Source organism: Falco cherrug, chromosome 1, assembly GCF_023634085.1.
Source record: "Falco cherrug isolate bFalChe1 chromosome 1, bFalChe1.pri, whole genome shotgun sequence".
Classification (NCBI taxonomy): Eukaryota; Metazoa; Chordata; class Aves; order Falconiformes; family Falconidae; genus Falco; species Falco cherrug.
The window spans coordinates 90,959,363-90,979,233 of record NC_073697.1 but is presented as its reverse complement, the minus strand read 5'-3'; the positions used below and the strand labels follow the sequence as shown (position 1 = coordinate 90,979,233).

At 41.5% G+C, this 19,871-nt stretch overlaps 1 protein-coding gene across 2 annotated transcripts; it reads left to right on the top strand.

The window, feature by feature from the left end:
• The first annotated feature begins 402 nt into the window (after window positions 1-402).
• TMEM233 (transmembrane protein 233) lies at window positions 403-18,639 on the top strand. Of its 2 annotated transcripts, XM_027813983.2 has the most exons (4): window positions 403-1,750; window positions 8,873-9,007; window positions 16,469-16,557; window positions 16,788-18,639. In XM_027813983.2, the coding sequence occupies exons 1-3, from the start codon at window positions 1,562-1,564 to the stop codon at window positions 16,493-16,495; spliced, it is 351 nt and encodes a 116-aa protein (XP_027669784.2). In that variant the 5' UTR covers window positions 403-1,561; the 3' UTR covers window positions 16,496-16,557; window positions 16,788-18,639. The 2 variants fall into 2 exon arrangements, with proteins under 2 accessions (XP_027669784.2, XP_055583415.1); XM_055727440.1 differs by lacking the exon at window positions 16,469-16,557 and having other exon boundaries at window positions 413-1,750.
• Window positions 18,640-19,871: the final 1,232 nt, after the last annotated feature.

The following is a 19,871-nucleotide window of genomic DNA, read 5'->3' as shown; positions in this document are numbered from 1 at the left end:
CTTGAGCAGCCCTGGAAGATGCTGATCCCTTGCAGAGGGTACCTCCATGGTCTCCATCCCTACTGAAATCAGTACTGAAAGTAATTGTGTGGTGTGATGTGATGTGGACTGTGTTTTCTGAGCTTGTCTAGTGACTGTGTTTAAAGCCCTCTGAGAACAAACATATCAGAAATGTTACAGCTACAAAGAGCTTGTGCCTGAATGCTAATGGATACGTTGGCAAGCAGATGTAACTCGGTATTTCTTACTCTTTCCTAAACATACATAGATGTTTTGATAAATCAGCAGATTTTCATTCTGTGTTATATTCCAGACATGCAGCTGAGATATGATTAATGTCTATGAAAGTAAAAATACAGCACTTAGATTTCTTATCTCCTTACTTTGTTGTCTGCTTTGTATCTTGTAGAATGACATCCAGTAACAGGAAACCATGGCTCCATTCAAGACAACTGCAAAACTCAGTGACAAAAGCAGCCCATTCATAAAGCTCTAAGCACACATTACTGTTTTCTGTAACTTCAATTAACGAAGTGTTCTTAGGAGCCAGGCAGAGGAAAATCTCAACTCCAGCCTTCATCTGCTCAGAAGTCTCTCTATTTTGCTGAATCTCCATGCAGGTATAAACTGATTTTTTTCTAGTATCACGTGGCAGAAACAGAGCTTATTACTTCCTGGGGGCAGGCTGTCATACTTTTCCTCACCAGTTTCAAAACCATGGTGGAAGCTGATCTTTATTTACTTGTTTTTCGGTGGTGCTGTTTTGGGGTTTTTTCCATGCGTTAGGATTTGGAAATAATGATTTGTTTCTTTGCTCCCCCTCGTGCATCCCCTAAAGCGGATTTCACCTTACACGTGTTTGGTAAGGACTGACTCGTTAAAATTTGGCCAAAATACTCTGGGCCTGAGCTACCAAAATGCTTTAAGTCGGTTATTTTCTGCCAGTCTTAAGTGTTTTTGCTAAATTCCGCAAGTCACTGGGGTTAGGAGATAAATCCAGCCCAGATCGAAGGCAGTGCTTTTGCAGACTTTATGCCACTTGCTGACGGAACTCACCGACACTAGAACAGAGTCTAAACAGCGAAGTTGTTCTCCCCGGGGGCAATGGAAACTCAGTTAAGTCGTTTAACTGCAAACAGTTAAAAAGTTACAGGAACGACCGGAACACCGAAGGCCATGTGGCTCCAGACCCCGCGGTGCCAGCGGCGGTGTGGCGGGGGAGGCTCCGGGGGGCAGGACAGGGACAGCCCAGGGAACCCCTGCCCGGCTCTGGCCAGCCGCCCCCGCCACAGGGTGCTGGAAACCCTCGACGGCTTTTGTTTGGTTTTCTTTTTCTCCGATTCCTCCCGTGAACTTGCTCCCGGGACGAACGACTTGGCATAAGAGGAGCTGCGGGCGGGCAGCCCCCCACCCCCGCGCTGCAGCGCTGCCGGCTGCCGGTCCCGGGGAGGCGCCGCGCCGCGCCGGGCGGCTCCCTTGGCTCGGCGCCGCGGTGGGGTCACGCCTGCCCGGTGCGCGGCGCTGGGCTTTTCCAGCCGCCCGCCCGCCGCACCGCAGCCCCATGTCTGCGCTCCCCGCCGGTGCCGACATCAAGAGGGCTCTGGATAACAGCCCCGAGACCAACATCGAAGATGAGCTGCCGGACGGGCCGCCGCAGCCGCGGCCCAAGAACTACCTGCTCCTCAGCATCCTCGCCTGCTTCTGTCCCGCCTATCCCGTCAATATCGTCGCCTTCGTCTTCGCCGTTATGGTGAGTAGCACTCTACGGGGTGCCCAGGCGACCTTCGGCTTGGGTGTTCGGTAGGGCGACCTCCGCCTCTCCGCGCCGGCCCGGCCCCAGCCGCGGCGCCGCAGGCCGGTCCCGCCAGGGACTTGCAGGAACAAAGTGGGGCTGGAGGAGCCGTCAGGGTAACGGGCATCCAGATGCCTTTTTAACCACTTGTCGCTGATGCATGTGGACTAAGTTAGGCGAGGCAGCAAGCCTGAGAGCATCGGCAGGCTCAGTTCAGGGTGTCCACGTAGCTGTTCCAGCAGCAGGTGCAAAATGTGGAGTGAAAGGCAGTTCCAGGTTTTCAACATCAGGCTGCCTAAGAGAGCAAGGTTTATCCCAGTTAACGGGATTTGTTACATCAACTGGCTTGCACACTGAATTGGACATAGTATCTGTGTGTGGAAGTGGCAACTGGGGAACAGAAATCAGATTTGCAAAGAAACAGATGTGGTTTCTACTTCAGCTAAACAAATATAATAGAAAGGCCTTTTTCCCAGTAAACAGGTTCTTTAATGTGGTATTAACTATTTGCTGGAAAAATACACATAACACTAATGATTGTAGGTGGTTGGCAAAAACCCTCATAAAATCGAGTGTTGAGTACACTGAGAGAGCAGCTTTACTCCTGCAACCGGTGATTGATTTGCTGCATAGTCCTTAATAATCCAGCAATCCTGTTAAATTCAAAAAGGTTGTTAGAACAGAGTCTTCTTCCTTGAGTTAAAAGTTGCAGAGTCAGATCCAGACTTTTCTAATAGTATACATGATCAATGTTACCAGTAATACTGCAATGTATTTCTGTTGTTTAGGAGCTGAAAAGGGTTTTAAAACATGTTGTGTATTTTCATCCTTTTCTCTGACAGCCAGGCTGAAAAGGTAAGTAAAAACACAGTTGTTACTTTTTGCAATTACGTATAATTATATCTAATATATATCTATACAAGAACCTATATCTAAAATATACTAAAGCATACTCTTTTAAAACTACTAAGATTGATCAGAAGCCATATTGCTTAAGTTTGAAAGTTACTTAAACGAGCTGTTCTGAAGGCATCTTCACAACCTTTTTTGTCCAGGTAAGTATTAGCTGTCATTTTAATTTTTTCTGTGTTTATTTTCTTTGTCGTTAACTTAACTATACAGCATGTTCTTTTCCTTGATTTGAGAGATTTAGTTCTGCTGGTACCCAGCATCCTTTCTGTCTGTGGACACTTTAGGTGCTATATAAAGTAATGAGAGCTGATGATCTGGGCCTGTGAGCATCTGTTCACTCTTGACAGTACTTTCACCAAAGCACTGGGGCTGCACAGAAGTTAACTGTCAAGGACAGAATTTGGCCTCTAAAGATTTTTGCACCCCATATGGAGAAATTTCCACCCACGCCCTAGTTGAAGTTCATGCAGGCTTTTGGAGTCAGGCTTAAGTAGCTGTCACCAGGGGATATGTAGAAACCAGGGTGGGAAGAGCACTTCCTGAATGCTAAACAGTCTGTGCAGGTCTCAGCTGCCCACTCTGTTAAAAGGGGGGAAACAAAACCCAAACCAATAACTTCCACAGTCTGTGAATCTCTTCTGTTTCACCATCATTCTTACCTAAACCCTTTCCTTTTCTGTGAAAATAACCTGTCCAACTTCTTTTTCACAGCCTGGTTCCCCTACTTTGTAGAGCTGCAACCTGTAACTGCTTTGTTAACCTCAGCTCCAGGTTCTGCATTTTAACCTATGCTGGTTTTATTTCCATTTCTGTTGGGATCAACATCCTCCTTCTCTTTCTTAGCTCATTTCCTAGAGTTGCTAAGGGTTAACACTGAGATACAAAAGTGGGTTATTTTCTTTTCTTGCAGAAGATACCTTTAATAGTCTGCAGAGCTTGCCTGAGATCTTTTGTCAGAAGAGATAAAGACCCATAAAAGTAGAGTTCTCTATAAATTTCCACTTCCTAGAATGGGCCTGGAAGGAAGAGTCCTGTTGGCTTCTAGAGGGGCATGGTTCAGCACCCTGTTTGCTTGTGTGACATCCTCATTAAGTGCTCTCAGTTCAGACTATTTTTTCCACTCTAAAAGTAGTCTGGGTTCTCACACCCCCCAAATTAAATGACAGGTTTGTCTTCAGTCTCTTCTGTCTCTTCTCCTGCTCCATTTACAACTCCAGCACTGGTTTCCTCGCTTATTTCTCACCTTTAGGGGCACAAACCTTACCATTTTAGATCTTACCTCTTTGACTATATTTTTGGAATCAACCTCTCTAAAGTTCTCCCTGTTGTGATGATAACCTTTGTTTGTTCCATACCTCCTTTGTGAAAAAAATCTATTTCTCATGATAGGGGTAAGAGGATAGCTAGTAGAATAGCCACTTAATAGCATCAGTGTGTTGATATATTGGCATTACAAGAGCAGCCCCTCAAACTAGTCGTTGGTCACTTGGAGGTGTTGAGGATTGCTTGGCATTTTTAGCAAATGGAGATCTGTTTTCCCCAGAGTCCTGGCCAGGGCTCTTGGCTGTAGGATTACTGATCTCAGTACCCTTCCGCAGTTCCAGCCAGGTGCCATCAATTCTCCTGCTTCCTGTTGCTTCCAGCAGCTATATTGCGTTGCTGTACAGCTATATTGTATTGCTATACAATTGGTTGGCTCCCTCTACCCCAGAGGTGCCATGCTCAGACTTACCCTATTCCCCACAGGCATCAGGGGCAGGTACCAAGTCAGGACACTTATGTGACAGAAGAGACTTCTCTGGTATGAGGCTGTGGCTAGGCAGTGTGTTACTGAGCTCTTTGGCTCCTTACCTGCAGCAGTGTAATTTCCTCTTGTTCTGAACCCAAAGAGCGCTGAGCTGGCAGTGAACCAGCAGTTGTACCTGAAACCTGGCTCAGGTGGACTGGCTGTATCTGACTCATAGAATCAGAGCCAGAGGAGGGAGGCTGTGGGACAACTCTGAAAAATCAATCAGGTGTTTCTAATACCAGCACTAAGGTCTGATAGTGGAACAAACCGTTGGCCTTTCTCAGGACATGGTAGTCAATTGTCTTGATTTCAAAGACCTGTATGTCAGACTAGTCATCAATTCCACAGGGCCTTAGGTTTGTAACAACTTAACAACAGTCTCTCAAAATGTATTTCTCTTTAACTTTTTGCTCCTGACTCCCTCTTTATGTTAACATATTTCTGTTTAATCATTTGCATGTTTTGGACAATTTAAGTGGTCAAGCTGTGACAATTTTTGCTCATTTGCCTCTGATAGTAACAAGTTCTTTGACTGCATTTGCCACCCTTGAACTCAGATTCCACGTCTATATATTAGTTTCCCTAAACAGACAGCAGACAAGAGAGTGGTAGAAGTCGTGGAACAGTAAAGGATGGAACTTGCTTTCTGAGGGGGTCACCTCTTCTAACTGGGATGCTGACAAGCCACGTATAGTGTGTTTGGCTTTGGTCAGGTCAGTGACTAGCATAGTGAGCAGTGTTCCTGTACAGCTGTACTTCTCTTTAGTTAGAAAGTTTATTTGGGAAGTTTATTATTTATATAGCTTAAGTAGCTCATAGGTACCTGGACATTTAACACCATATGGGACAGCCTGTACCGATTTCAGGAGGATAAAACAACAATGCTCGGGAGCTGCTCTTAAGCATTTTTTGCAGGGCCTTTATCTTTGCAAACTGGTAAGCTTTTCCTCTGCAACACCACTTTCAACCAGCCCCCAGAGGCACAGAAGTCCAGTGCTTGTTTGCATGCCACTATACAGCCTGTAGAGCAAATTCCCCTTTGATTGTGTCCTGCTCATCACCTGCCTGTTTCATTTGCCAAAAAAGCAGAGATCAAGTCTGGTTCTGAATTGCTCTCTTGAGTTCCCCTTCTTTCTCTTTCCCTCTTAAGCCGTTCTTACAGTGAGGAGTCATACTGAGTTAGCATGTCTCATTCTTCCTTTGGTCTGGACTAGAGAGAGTGTCTCATTTCCAGGCACAGCCAAATAACGTTTGTTACAGCCTGGCTCAGGGAAAGCCTAGAAAATGTTGATCAGAGAACCTCAGGCTGATCTGCCCAGATTTGTAAGAGATGTAGATGAGGATTTCTGAAGCAATTCAGTATTCATTCTGCTTTTGCTATAAACAGTGCTCTGGGAATGTGAAGCAGAAAATACACATTAAAAGGGATTAACAGTTTGTAGCTAATTCAGCAAAATTCTGTTCATATGAGGTTAAGTTGCTTCATTGTTGAACTGAGAATATCTTTTATAAATAGATGTGTGTGAACCTGGTGAAGTCACTGAGGTTGCTCAAGTAAATAAGCAGCTGCAGAACTGTGGCTTTAATTTAGTTTATGACTTCATAGCGAGCGAGGTAGCAGAAACCTGAGATATCATATGGTATTAGGTTGAAAATGGCTGAAACTTGTTTTAAAATTTGGACAGAGCAAATGTTGCACACAGATGCTGCATTCTGTATATATTGTCTAGCCCTTGGAAACAAACAGATGTAACACTTAAGGCTTTAACAGCTAATGTTGTCTGTGTCCAACGTTGAAAACTGGAAGCTTGATCCAAGGGCCCTTTGAAGCAGATAGAAGTAAATGAGTTTCAAAGCTTTGCATCAGACCCCAACCACTCCCACAAAACTCTTTTTTTCTTGAATGCTGTCCAAGTTATGCTATTTAATTTAAACCTCTTAATAAAGAAACTTTTGTCTCTTTCCTGTCTCTCCCAAATCCTCTTCTTTATCATTAATGCTGTTTTCCTCCTCTTCATTGTGGATTTATATTAAAATTACATTATTTATTAAAGTGCACAGGGTGAATTATTTATGCAGTACCTGCAGAAATCACAGGACATTCTCCAGCGTACCTAAACACATTAGTAAAATTGCACAGAACTGCAAGCTGGTGCTGCCATGTCTTGCTTACGACTCTGTCTCAGTCTTGAGACCATATGAATGGGGAGCTGAGTTTTAGAGTGTTCACAGGACCACTTTTAGATGTCATGTGAAGTGGGTCCTGTGATGGGTGGGAAGAACAGAGTTACAGGGATATCAGTGATGCTTCTCCATGGTTCTCCTTGTAGCTGCTGACAGGGGCAGGAGAAGTCAACCTGCTCAAGACCAAGCCAAGCTATTTTTCTCCTGATACTCCTTTTGTTGACCTCCCAAAATGTATTTTGAGAAAACTTAAGAAATCTCTTCTCCTGTAGACAGGAATGCTGAAAACAGTCGAATAACTTAGTGAGAGGAGCTGTGCCAGCCACCCTTTGTAACAGGAGGCTGCACTAGTGGAGAATCAGAGGTGACATCATTGTATTTGGCTGTTGTGTGTCTGTCTCATTTCCATCTCTTCCCTCTTTCCCCACTATGTTCTTTAAGTCCGCTAGCAAACCTCAACAAAATTTGAGCAGAGGTATTAGTGATATTCTTTAAGGAAATAAAATAGAGAAATGTTTTTAGGCATGTAGGCTTCAAGGAAGAGAAGAAATGTATCAGTGCTCTCTTTAAGGGCAAGATTGCATCAGCAGCTCGGCCTTTCTTAGACACCAGAGAATTAGTACCTGCACTTATCCTTGAGATGCAATTCTAGGAATATAGGCTTCGTTGCTTTGGGACTGTCTTGGCACGAGTGATCTTACTGCAGTGCTAACACTAAGGATGCATCTAGTCCATTAACTTCTGTGTGCTCACTAATCGACAGAACACACACAGATAATGTCCCTAATTATTTTTCTGCCTGGGAAAAAAGGCTCTACAACAATGCTTGGTATCCTCTGAAGTTCATTCCTTTCCTGCTTTCCGCAGTCTCAGATCTTTACTCTGAATTAGCTGTTGTTCTGTCTTTTGTTACAAAAAGTGATTCATGACTAAAGCACTTTTGTGATAGCACTTGGAGATACCTCATGCAGTCATTTTCCAGAGATGATCTGAATTATTTGATCCACAGCACAGTTCATTTGATCAGGTCCCCATATTTCTCCCCTTGCACTGGAATACTTACGGGATACTAAAGAAGAGGTTATGACTAATGTAATTCCCTGAAATAGCACAATAATGCAATCTGATAAAGAAGTCTGGACTCAATGTCATGGTTTATGAACTCAAACTCTCCTGATCTTATGAAATAATTCTTAGTAATAATACTCTCTTTAAAAATCCCTTCATATCATCTTATTCTCGGGAAAAGGTTTCTACAAACTGTGTTAGACTTGTGTACTAGAATACTTCAGTGTCCTTCACTGAATCTTTTCTTTAAAAATACGATCTGCTTAAAACAAAAATGAATTCAGAAAATCCTGTGGTCTGTTTTACAAAAGACTGTAAGATTGGGCTGGTCCTATCATACCTTGCAATCTTTGCATGTAATGAATATAAAGTATCTGCTAAATCATGGGTAGATAGAGATAAACTCATGTTTGCTGAGATAATATCCATATGTCTGAATAATTACCAGTGTGTTTCAAAAATGCAAAGGGACAGAATTTCTAGTCCATGAAGGTGGTACTCAGATATTTTGTTCTGATGATCTATATTTCGTAGTTTTGGGTTTTTTCCCACCACTGGCAAACTACTTATTTTTTCTTCAAACTTTGTTTTGAAAAGTAAAACATTGGCAAAATGGGAAATCAGTGCGCTTTTTTTAAATTTTCCTGAGGCTTTCTGTAAAAATGCTGCCTATTTATGCTCCTTTTCTTGCTTGTGGTCCTATAAAGCTTAAGAGTTTATTTCACTGCTAGTGAAATGGACAACTTAACAGTTCACATATACTACAAAAATACTTCTAGAGGTAAAAGCCACCAATTTATGCAGGTAGGTGGATTAGAGTAGATTTGACAGCTTTTATGCTTGTGTGTACAAGAAAACTCATAACATGAATATAACCTCACCACTGAAAGTAGAAGAGCTGTAGTTGCAATGAAATGTGCTGAAAATGAGTGGAACACAAAACTGGACTCCTTGCTTACCTTGAACTGTTGGCAGTGGATGTTTCTTTTTACAAAGCAAGTCACAATTTTCTGAAGTCCTTTCTACAGTACCACTGTGCACAGAACCTAATGTTAGTTCAAAGCAGTCACATTAGTTTGTGTACAGATTTCTATTTTAAAAAAAGTCACAAACTCTCTCTTCTACAGGCTTTAAACAGTTATAATCAAGGAGATATAGAAGGGTCAAAAAGACTGGGTCGCAATGCACTCTGGGTTGCTGTTGCATCAATTATCATTGGCCTTGTCATCATTGGAATCTATTGCGTAGTTCATTTCACAACGGTAAGCAAAATGTTGCTCGTTCCAATGCAAGCAGTTCTTCTCTGTGCATGGGCTACAGAATAAGAAACTAAAGATTGTCAGAACTATCTACTAATTTAAAATTTAAGGATGCATGCATGTTTTCCAAAAAAGCAATTTTTACTTATTTTGTAATTTAGAAAATTCTGTTGTCTGTGGTTAAACGCAAACTACTGTGTTTTAGCAGCAGTGGATTGTCTAGAAATTCTTGCAGCTCTACTGTAAGTTTTTCCAATTCAAGTTACTTTTTGGGTTTTCTGCCCCTCAGTTTTACCATCTGCTGACCAAGTGCATAGAGATCCTTATATTTCAGGTAATAAAGAGTCCCCAGGTGTTAATTTTCAGTCTCATAATTTGTCCAACATATCTTTTCACTTCGCAAAGAGAAGACAACAGTCAGCTACTATTTTACTGTTTGATACTAAGGTGACCTTAACTGTATCAAAAATGGATGCAAATGTCATTTTGATTTGGCTTGCTGTAGGGCAAATCATGCACTCTGAATGCTGTGTAATTGACCTGCCTTCATACACCTGGAACAATAGTGAATGTCAACAAATGAATCTCTGTATACAGAGAGGTTACCCAGATGAGATTATAAGCTTATTTGTAAAAGAGGATAAAACTAATTAGAGTATTGATATCCTTTCTCGAGATTGTGCAACAATATGTTCTTTTCTGCATAGAAATTTGCAGTTCCCATTAAAATAACCAATTTAAATCAATTTTTTATTGGTTGTTTTGGTTGAAGAGCCTTTCAGTGCACTGTACAATCTTATGTATAAACTATAAACAGAGATCACCTCATCCGCCACTGAAATGCAGACATCTCTGGGGAGTGGAATGGAGTAGCTGGTTAAACATGTACGACGTTTTCAGACAAAAACTTGGAAGAATGCTGTCCTGAACTGCAGGGAGGTGGAGACAGGGTCCATTTCTGTAGGATGTTAGTGGGTTGCGCTGCAGAATCAGAAGCTTAGTGTGTATTCATTGATTTCCCATGGATTTTGCAAGCATGAATCTGTCTTTTAGTTCAGCTTGTGTTGAGTTTGTTCAGCTCTCATAGATTTAAAACCAAGTTACTTTGAGGGGTGTGCCAAGTTTTGTAATTGACAGCAGCAGTAAATTCCTCTGTTCACTTCTACTACCTTACTCGTTGTTTCTCAGATAACGATAGCAGCTCAATAATTTTTTTTTAAGTAGGAGGGGAGAAGGGCAGCATGAGGAGTAGCAGACAACACTGACCTGAAGCATTCACACTAACCAGGACACACTACCTACATTTAGTTCTTCCGCTACAGTAGGACCCTGCGTGCTGAATGTGTGAATGCTTCTTTGTGCCTGCTGCCAGACATTAGTGGTAGTTACACTTTACATCTAGCTAGTGTTTGTAAACACCTCTCTCTCTCTCCTAACCTCAAGGAGTTAAGCAGCAGAAATAGGATAATACGACTTAGTGGTTTTTACTTAGGCTTTGTCTTTGAGGATTTTTTTTTTTTAATTGGTTTGGGTTTTGGGTTTTTTAATAGAAAAATCTTTGTTAGATGGAAGCATTGCCAGGTGCCTGGGAACCCTCAGCACACTGCTAGGGTATTAGTTACTGTATTCAGTGATTAGTTTCCATAGAGGTCTCTTGGCCAAGTGGTACCTTGAGCTTTGTGAGGACTCGGGGTTTACTGGATTCACCGGGCTCTCTGGCTTTCTGGTCTTTTTACTTTGCTCCTTCTTCCTCTCGCTTGTCACCCTCTAAGAGCCCTTGCTTCTAAGAAAGTGTTAGACGGGAGCAACAATCTATTATTCTGTTGTGAAAATGAGTGAACAGGAGCACCCAATTGGCCTTTTCACCCTCCATGTTTACCTGAGTCCCCTTTGTTGCCTTATCCTTGTACATCTATATTTTACACTAAATTGAGTTTGACATGGCAGCTGTTGTGGATGGCATTGCATGCTCCATGCAGTTATCTCACATCCATTTGTACCTTGGTCATGTTTATTTACTAACAGCCATTTTGCAGTCTGCTAATGCGAAGTAATTTTAAATCTCCTCTATGCTAACTCTAATATAAATGCTTCGCTATTAGTAAGACAGTGTAAAATAGCTTTATTAGAATAATATGTCAGTCAGCTCTGTAACTGATTTATTTGATAACCGCTGGGCACAGATTTGATGTTTCCATAACCTACACATTCATTTTTCCTGAAATTTAGACTTCAGCAATATGTATGAAAAGCTTGACCTTTCCACCATTCATTACTGTGAGTTTTATCCCATGAAATTCATCAGCTACTGTATTACCCAGCTGCTCCTGCTGACATTCCTTGTGGCTTCTTTTGATCTTCAAAGGGTAACAAGTCTCATTGCAAAGTACCATTGGGAGTGCCTCCTTGTATTCTCCTTCCACATTCAGATATATATCTCTCCCTAGAGTTTGTTGTTTACCATCCTACCATCCGATTTCTAATCTTAATACTTTATCTGTTCTGCCATGACTGTAACAGCTTCTCACAGAGGGTGTTGCTTGAGTATTCATAAACCCTTTGATAAACTTCACTAGCTCATTCTGATTTATCCATCTTTGATACCATCAGCAGAACCATGTAAGGTGTAATGAATTTGAGGGGTGGATGAGCCTTGCGAGTTCTTCCACAATGTCCCAAGTCTGAGCTTCTAGAAAGGAACAAATCTGAGACATTCAAATCAGATTGGCAGGAGGGAATCTCTGTCAGTTGTTACACAACTTGATCTCTTGGTTCTACACAGCTTGATCTCTTGGTACAGAAACTTGGTTCAGGCTCAGCTGGCTTTGAAGTCTCCTTCAAAACAATTCCTCACCTTCTTCCAGGAGGCTGGCTACATATGTCTTGTAGGATCCGCAGGGCAAGAAGGAACCTTCCTTCTCCAGCCAGAAGTCACAAACTTCAGGCCTTCCCCATCAGGGAAGTCTCCAGCTCTTGTTCAAGTTAGTCTTTAGTTCCTTATACTTTGCTTTGTGGAGCTCAGGCACTCTCCTCTGCAGAGCCTCTGTGAAGACCCTGTTGGTCTCCTTTATTTACACCCCAATGGTCTGCAGTCTGTTCACTACCTCCTGAAGCCCTTTTCCCTGGAGACTCAGGGCTTCAGTCAGAGTACAGCTCACACCAGTGAGGCCACCAACATCCCAGCCCTGAAGACAGGTCCCTCCCGACAGCTGCATCCTGGACAGCTACATTCTAAAGCTCCATCTGGGTTAAGGCATCCAATATGTCAGGCAGTTGCTTCAGCAGTTTTGGGAATGCTGCCCTGTGGCTTACTATCACCACTGTTGCATGGTCCCAGGAAGTCCCTTGCTGTCTTCAACAGAGTTTCTGGGTCGTCTTCTGTGCAAACTCACAACTTAATTGTTAAAAACCCTCTTTGCCACTCTTGAGCATCTCTCAGAAATCACTGTGAATTGAACACTGAAATACTTGATCTCTGGATGCAGGTTCCTTCAGCATTCACTGGAAAGTGATTTCCTCTATATCTCTAGAAGACCAGTTCCATGAGGTCAGTGCCTAACTTGCTGAATTTCAGTAGCCTCTGAATATCAAAACCCATGCCCTATTGAAACTTCCAACCAAATTTATCCATTTGTTCCTACATCTTCTCATCTGGCTTTTCATTACCCAAACCTAGTATGTGTGGCATCTTGCTTAGGAAAGGGGTTAAGTCTTGTGCTTTAAGCAGAGCTGAGGAGGGCTCCCATGGTACTCCACATGCCTCAGCCAGGAGAAAAATATCTAGTCAGGGATGCTGAGGGTAGAAATGGTAGAAGATGCAGAGAGGAAGTACAAGAAATTCCTGCTTTGAGCAAACAGTGACGTTATACCCCCAGTAATACTGGTAGACTTGGGAAGAGGAAGACCCTTTCACTTTTAAGAGTATTTCTACTGCTGAGCCCCGAGCTCCTTGCATGCCGCCTTTGGTTTATTCACTTGCAGAGCAACAGTAGCACAGGAATAACAGCCCGCGACACCTACGTCTGCATGGAAAAAGCAGCCTTGACTTTTCATTTTGAAGATTTACTCAGTGCTAAACTAGCTTGGGGCTTCTACTGCTGCCTTGGAGAGCCTCATTTGTCTTTAACACCGGCATGTTACCTTTAGCAAATATCTATTAAGATATATAGTGATACATACATATCTATATATGTATGTATAGCCTGTAACAGGGCCCACCCAACACTTGGGAACCATCTATCTTCTGCAGTCATGACCCTGCATGTAGACAAGGGGAAGCTGTCACTTGCATCACTGGAGTAGCAGCCCCACAATAAAACTTGTCTGTATTGATCAGTGTAAACTGGTGTGTTCCTTGTTATGCTGAGGAATCACTGAGTGTTAAGCTGCAGTGTGTGCTGTATCAGGGCTGTCCCTCATTCCACACTAGGCCAAATGTATTCTTACTCCATTCTGTAACTTTTACCACCTTCTGCCAGCTTTTCCTGCACTCATACCTTGCCAGTCCTGAATGCTGAATTATGCTTCCACTGCTTGCTCAGATGTAACTTAAACTGGTGTCTGTGTCACTATTGAGTCTAGCCCTGCATATGTGCCCATAGGCATGTTGTCCATCAAGAACTGCAGTGAGAAAAGGGACATATCCTTTTTCCATAAGGAGACATCACTACAAACTGAAACAGTGCAGAGCTGTGTGCTGTAGCCTGCGTGTGCCCTTAATCTGCTGTAATATGTCCAGTTAGAGAGTGAATGGCAAGATACCTAATGACGGGCAACGCTTGGCTGTGAACCACATCCTGAATCATGCCTGTAGTTCTGATGTCCTTAAGAAAGAAGTAGTACACACACACACACACAAAAAGACAGAAGGGCTGCAGGGTATGAAAAAAAACTTTATATGTGGACAGACAAAATAGACACAATGTTTTTGGCTTGGGAAGGAAGTACTTAGGAATTGGTATTTAAAGACAGTGAAATAAAGAGTGATTATTTATCTGTTACGAATGAGATGAAGGGGAATCGGAGGAAAGCAGCTTTAAACAAGGAGAAGGTACTTTTCCATGTGCTATGCAATACAGCTGTGGGACTTATTCCTTCTGTGGTTGCTGTGGATACAAAAGTACAAATAATTTGAAACAGCAGTGAGTGAAATTACAAAAAATGCTTAAATGTAAAGATGCAGATAGAATCTCTGGCTCAGAACATTTCTGAGCTGCAGATTGCCAGAGCTGGAAGGCCATAAAGGGAGAAATATCACCCTGGACATAGCCTTTCCTTATACAATTCCTTTAGGCATTTGTAATATGTCACTGTCAGAGATGGGATGCTGCAAAGATACCTGTTTGCTCTGACCCAGTACCACTAATCTTATGCTCTTTCGTGAAGCCTGTTAGTAGCCATTCCACTGACTTGAACGGATCTGGAGTCAGCCTTCCTGTCTCTTCCTAAGTATTTTGATCAACAAAACCTAATTATTTTGTCAGAGAATGAGGGCTCTCCAGTAGTTCGTAATCTGTGTTTTCAGAGCAGCCTCTGCTTTTTCTGAGCAGATTCCAAATTCTGTTTAGTTTTGCTTTTTGATAAAGCAAGATGTTTGGTATCTTTGGATTTCATTTGAGTCCCACTGGCAGGATTTAGGGAAATATAATCCTCGGCTGAAACCTGCCTACTTAAGTGAAGGACGCCCCAGGTATCCCAAACACTTTACTTAAGTAGATCTTAACATGTCATGTTCTCTTTTGTGCTGCTATAGAAATCATGTATTCTTATTCCATTGCTGGGTTTGCTGCATAACCTGTTAGTAGTTTGAAAACATGCATCTTCTTACGCCACATACTTTTAGACTGTGTCTAGTTTGAGTGATGCTTGACAATGCTGCTGAGGGCAGAACTAGAGCCCACATGAGTTTTGCTCCCCAGTTGAGCCACAAAGCATGCCATATAAAGCCTGTGTATTTTGTGCACCTCTATAGTGGTTCTCTGCAGTCTAAGCAAGTAGGAGCGAGTCAGAAATGTGGAGAACTAGTAAAAGGTGTTAAGAGTGAAGTAAAGATAAAAGCTTTTTCTGTAGAGCTCGGACTGAGATAGCAACAGTTTTGGTACGAGGAAGAGTAGCCAAAGTACTGAAGGAAAGGAATGCAAAAAACTCCTGCCAATGGACCAGTGTCAAAGATATTTTAATTCATATCAGAGGTTCATTGTCTTTGCTTATCTTCAAAACTGGGACCACAGGCAGGGTAGAATTATCTTCTGGTAGTAAGTTATGTGAGGAGGGTAGTCATGTTCGGTGACTTTGGAATTTCAGGCAAAATTATTATGATACTTTAATGCTTTCGCAGAGGCATGCGAACTTCTGACCCCTTCTGTAATCTCACTTGATCTAGAACTTCACCCCAAGGAAGTCACAGAAATACCACCTGTCAGCATGGCTTCAAAGGAAGACAGAAAGACAGCCAGGCTGTGCAGAAAGTACTAGCCTACACTGTTTCATAATCAGTAGGGTCTTAAATCAAGCATATGTGCAGTAGTGCAACATTGGTAGTTACTGGTAGAAGGAAAAGGAGTAAGCAATTAGACTGTGTACCAGGGACAGATGTATACATACATTTTTCTTACTAACTTAGAAATAATTCTTCAGCGGGAAAAGGCATGCAAAATTATTTTTAATATCTCTGCTGTCCCCTTCTTGAGACTCTCAAAAGCCTTTGCAGCCATTTCACTGAGTGACTGTCTCCGAGACAGAATAAACTGAGGGCTGGTGAGATGACAGGAATTACCCAGCCAGCCTCCAGATCTTTACATTGCCAGTCCTGTTCTCCTGTACCTTACCGTAGGAGAAAAAAAAAAAAAAAAGGGTCAAGGAAGACTATCTGCCTTTCACTGCAGGAACTGATGTGCCGGTAGCTGATGGAGCAGAAATTCTGAAGTTGGGGCATTCCTGTTGTCTTTTACCCACATTAGTTCTTGGTGTCCCCTTAGCCAGTGAGCTCATACTGCTGCTTTTCTATTAGTAAGAGTGCTAACTCATATCTTGATACCCTACATCTTTTTACCAGATTTGTAAAAAACAAAGAGCTTAAAGTCCTCTACCTGTCTGCCAGATGTGTTCAGTCAGCTCAGAGGCTGAGGAGTGGGCAAACACATGTAGCTGCACAGAGGCAGTGCGATTACATCAGTCTCTTTTCCTTAGCAAACCACATGAAAAATTCTGGTCCATTTATTTCATCTCTACATGTAGGAAATATCCCCACAATAGATTCTGCCCATTGGAGTCCTGAGTAGCATCCAAGAGACAATCAACACAAGAATTTGAGGGAACTTCTCAGACCTTTCATCCCCTAATGCAGATGCACAAGAGAGGTTATCTAGTCCTTTTAAGACGTGTTATGCATTGCTGTTTTATTTACCAAGTTGTTTACTGCTGAAAGTATTGTTCTTGCCCAACTGTTTTATGTGCTACTTCAAGGAAGCAGAGATGCTGACGACCTCATGAAACTTTGTCAAAATAAGAACTCATTTCCTGGCACTGAAAGATCCTAACTTGCATTGATTCAGGTAACCCAGTTTAAAAATTCAGTTCAGATTGACAGATGACCAGTGCCATTAGAAACTTAGCTCTGATTCAAAACTGTATTGAACCACTAATCTAGAGGGATGTTTGTTAAGAGAACAAGTGCCACTAATGTGGCATAATGTATCCATTAGACCTGTAGAATTAATAATTTAAACTCACAAGACAAACTTTTCCTCCTTTAAAAAAAATATGTATTTCTGTGTCCTTGCAGCATGCCATCTGAAGACCAGGACTGCATTTGGAGGATATCATCATGTAAATCTCAGGAGGGGAAAAAAGAAGAAGAGAAGGAAACCCTTCATTCCAGACTGTTAGATTTGACCCTACAAGTCTGCAGAGGCATGTTGCTTGCTGGTGGATGAACTGATAGTCCAGTTAGTTACTCAGCATGGCGTGACCAGGTTTTCAAAATTATTTATTTATAAGAAATCTCAGTATAAAGCAGCATTTTCTCTTTTACCCTAATGTGATCTTGCCCTAAGAACTCAATTTTCTTTCTCATTTACATGGAATGTATGCTGGATCTGTGATGCTCCCCTGGCTGACCCTAGCCAGACAAAGCTAATGTATCTAGACTGTATAGTACACAATGTAAGACCTGATGCACCGCCTGCTGAAGCTAGTAGAAGAACTCCTGTTGCCTCCAGCGGGTTTTGGATCAGGCCATTAAGGATTTTTTTTATCACTTTAAAATAGCCTCAACATAACACAATCATAACCATGGTTTTTTTTTTTATTTTATCCTGCTATGTGATTTTATAATGCTGTGGGCATACTCTGACTCAGCGGCTGCTTTCTTCTGTCATCCTCGGCTTTTAGGTCTTTACCTTGATTTTTAACCACCTGGGACCGATTTCAATCACTTGATTATTAAGAGACACTCTTCCATACCATCCATATTTTTCTTAATGATTTTTTTTGTTTTGTTGTCTTTTGTTGTTGAACTCCCTTGATTTAGCTCCAGTCCTGCATTCAAGCTGCACTGGTCATATGTTCCTCTTTAAACTTCACGTATGTAAAAAGTTCCTATTTTTTTTATCTGACAAAGATCTTTTTAAATAGATGTTCTTCTTCATCCTTTTGTTACTGTTCCTCCAGCAAGTCGCATAGTTTCATTGTGTTCTGCTTTGTTCATGTCTTTTTTTGTTTAGTCCATCCTCTCATCTTGCTATGAATAGTCTATATATCAATGCAGTTAGATGGACAGACTTTTTTACCCTTACATAGTTACCTACACTCTTGCTGATCCTAAGAGATTGCTCAGTGAACAGCTTTAGGTTGCAGAATTGATGGCTTATAAATTACTGCAGTTTCTTGATACTTCATGAAAATTTAGTATGGGACAGCAGCTTTTTTATTAGCTGAAAACTTTCAAATATATTTATTTTGTTGCACAAATATTCCATGTTAAAAGAAGAAAGCTCTGGTGAGCATTAAGACAGATGGCTACATCTTCAGCAGTTGTTGCTCCATTTGCTTTAATTGTTATTACATCTTCAAGCAAGCTATGCCAACTTAAACTTAGTCTCCTTGCACCAACATAAATCTGGACCGACACTACTCAGAAATGCATGGGAGTTTTGCAGGTGCAAGTGACAAAAGAATCATGCCTGGCAGGAGTACAACTAGCTATTAATAATAATAATGATAATCTTCCAGAAACCCTTACCTGTTAAAGCATATGCCTGGAAGCAGCATGTATTTTCTGTGCCTTGATATTATACTTTTAGTGTGCTTTCTTGCTTTTTGTTCTGCCAAATTCTATATTTCGTTGAAGTCAGTGATGCATTGCCTATCCTTAATTACTCCAGTATAAAACTTCACCAATACTGGTGAAGTCAGTTGATTTCTTCAGCATTTACACTGATAGGATTTCTTCACATGGGAATCTTGCTACTGATTTTGATGATCTCAAGAACTGGCTTTCTCTGAACTCTTATTTGGTTTTTGAATACTATTTCAATGGCCTGATATGTCTTGTGGGACTTCTAGTAGCTTGCCTTATCAGATATGATAGAACTGTCATTGAGAAGTGGAATAAAATTACCTTTAATTCATGTTCATTCTGGTATGTGGGAAGTGTCTTTCCTAAATTTTGTTGCCTCTTCTATTCTAAAGCGTAATATCCCTTTTTCTAACCCCTTGGACAGTTTCAGAATAAAGTGAATCAAAGTAAAAGCAGGATTTCTGGTCTGCATGATGCTATACAACTAGTCTGTACTGTAGCTAGTACATTCAGAAGTTGGTAGAGATCAGTTAATGGTCAAAATACCAGCAAGGTAGGCTCTTTGCTTCCTTTTCAGGATAATATCCAGAGTGCTGAGGCCTTTTCAAAATGGTCCCTTAGTGGTCTCTTCACTACCGTCAGGGGAAAGTGGTCAAATGAGGTCACCAAAGGAGGTCTCTCAGCAAGTAACAAGGTCACATTTCCACCAACTTGAATTGCTGTCATCAAAGTAAACACCACTGCATTGCTGCATTACAGTTTTCTATGTCAGTGTACTAAAAAATCAAAGTGTGTTCAAAAAGATCCATCCTTCTGCGAAACATTAAATTCCAGTACTATAAACTAAACCAGAGCTAGTGATGTAAGAGGGGAGGAAGATTCTAAGGTTATTTGGGCACTAGAGAATAGGGATAGGCAACTGAAAGTATTTTTTGAAAGTGCCTAACAAGGGTTTAGATCAATAGGAGCTAGACACTTGACTTGTTCAGATGCTTTTGAAAGCCATACTGGAAATCTAACATGTATCTTGATGCTCATAAATATCTTTGAAGTCTCGCTCTTAATATAATTGAGAATTGAGCCATCGTATCTTCAGTGCTTCTGAAGATAAATGTTGCTACCTTACAGTGCTATTGATTGGTATAAAAATAAAGGCTTTATATTAAACCACTTAATGTGACAGAGAGGGGAAAATGCAGCAATTCCTCTGTCTTAGTGTTTCTATGTCATAGGTAATCTTATTTTTGCTTTAGTAATATACTGGTAGCAGGTCTCTTAATTTATTTATGTTTACATAAATTTTCAGTCATGTTTGAGAAATGCAGTCAAACACAGCTTGTGCTGGAAATTAATATGGCCCTTGTACAACCAAATCATTCTGGTGTAAATACGACATACCCATACAAAGTGAGGTATCATACAGGGAAGCTAAATGACATTTTACTGCCCAAATCAGCAAGACCCCTGGTGACAGCAGTGAGTGTGGAAAGCAGAATGCAGTTGTCTGACTGAGGAATTAGTGCCTGCTTTATATTTTGAGGGGCACATAAACAAATTTCATTATCTATA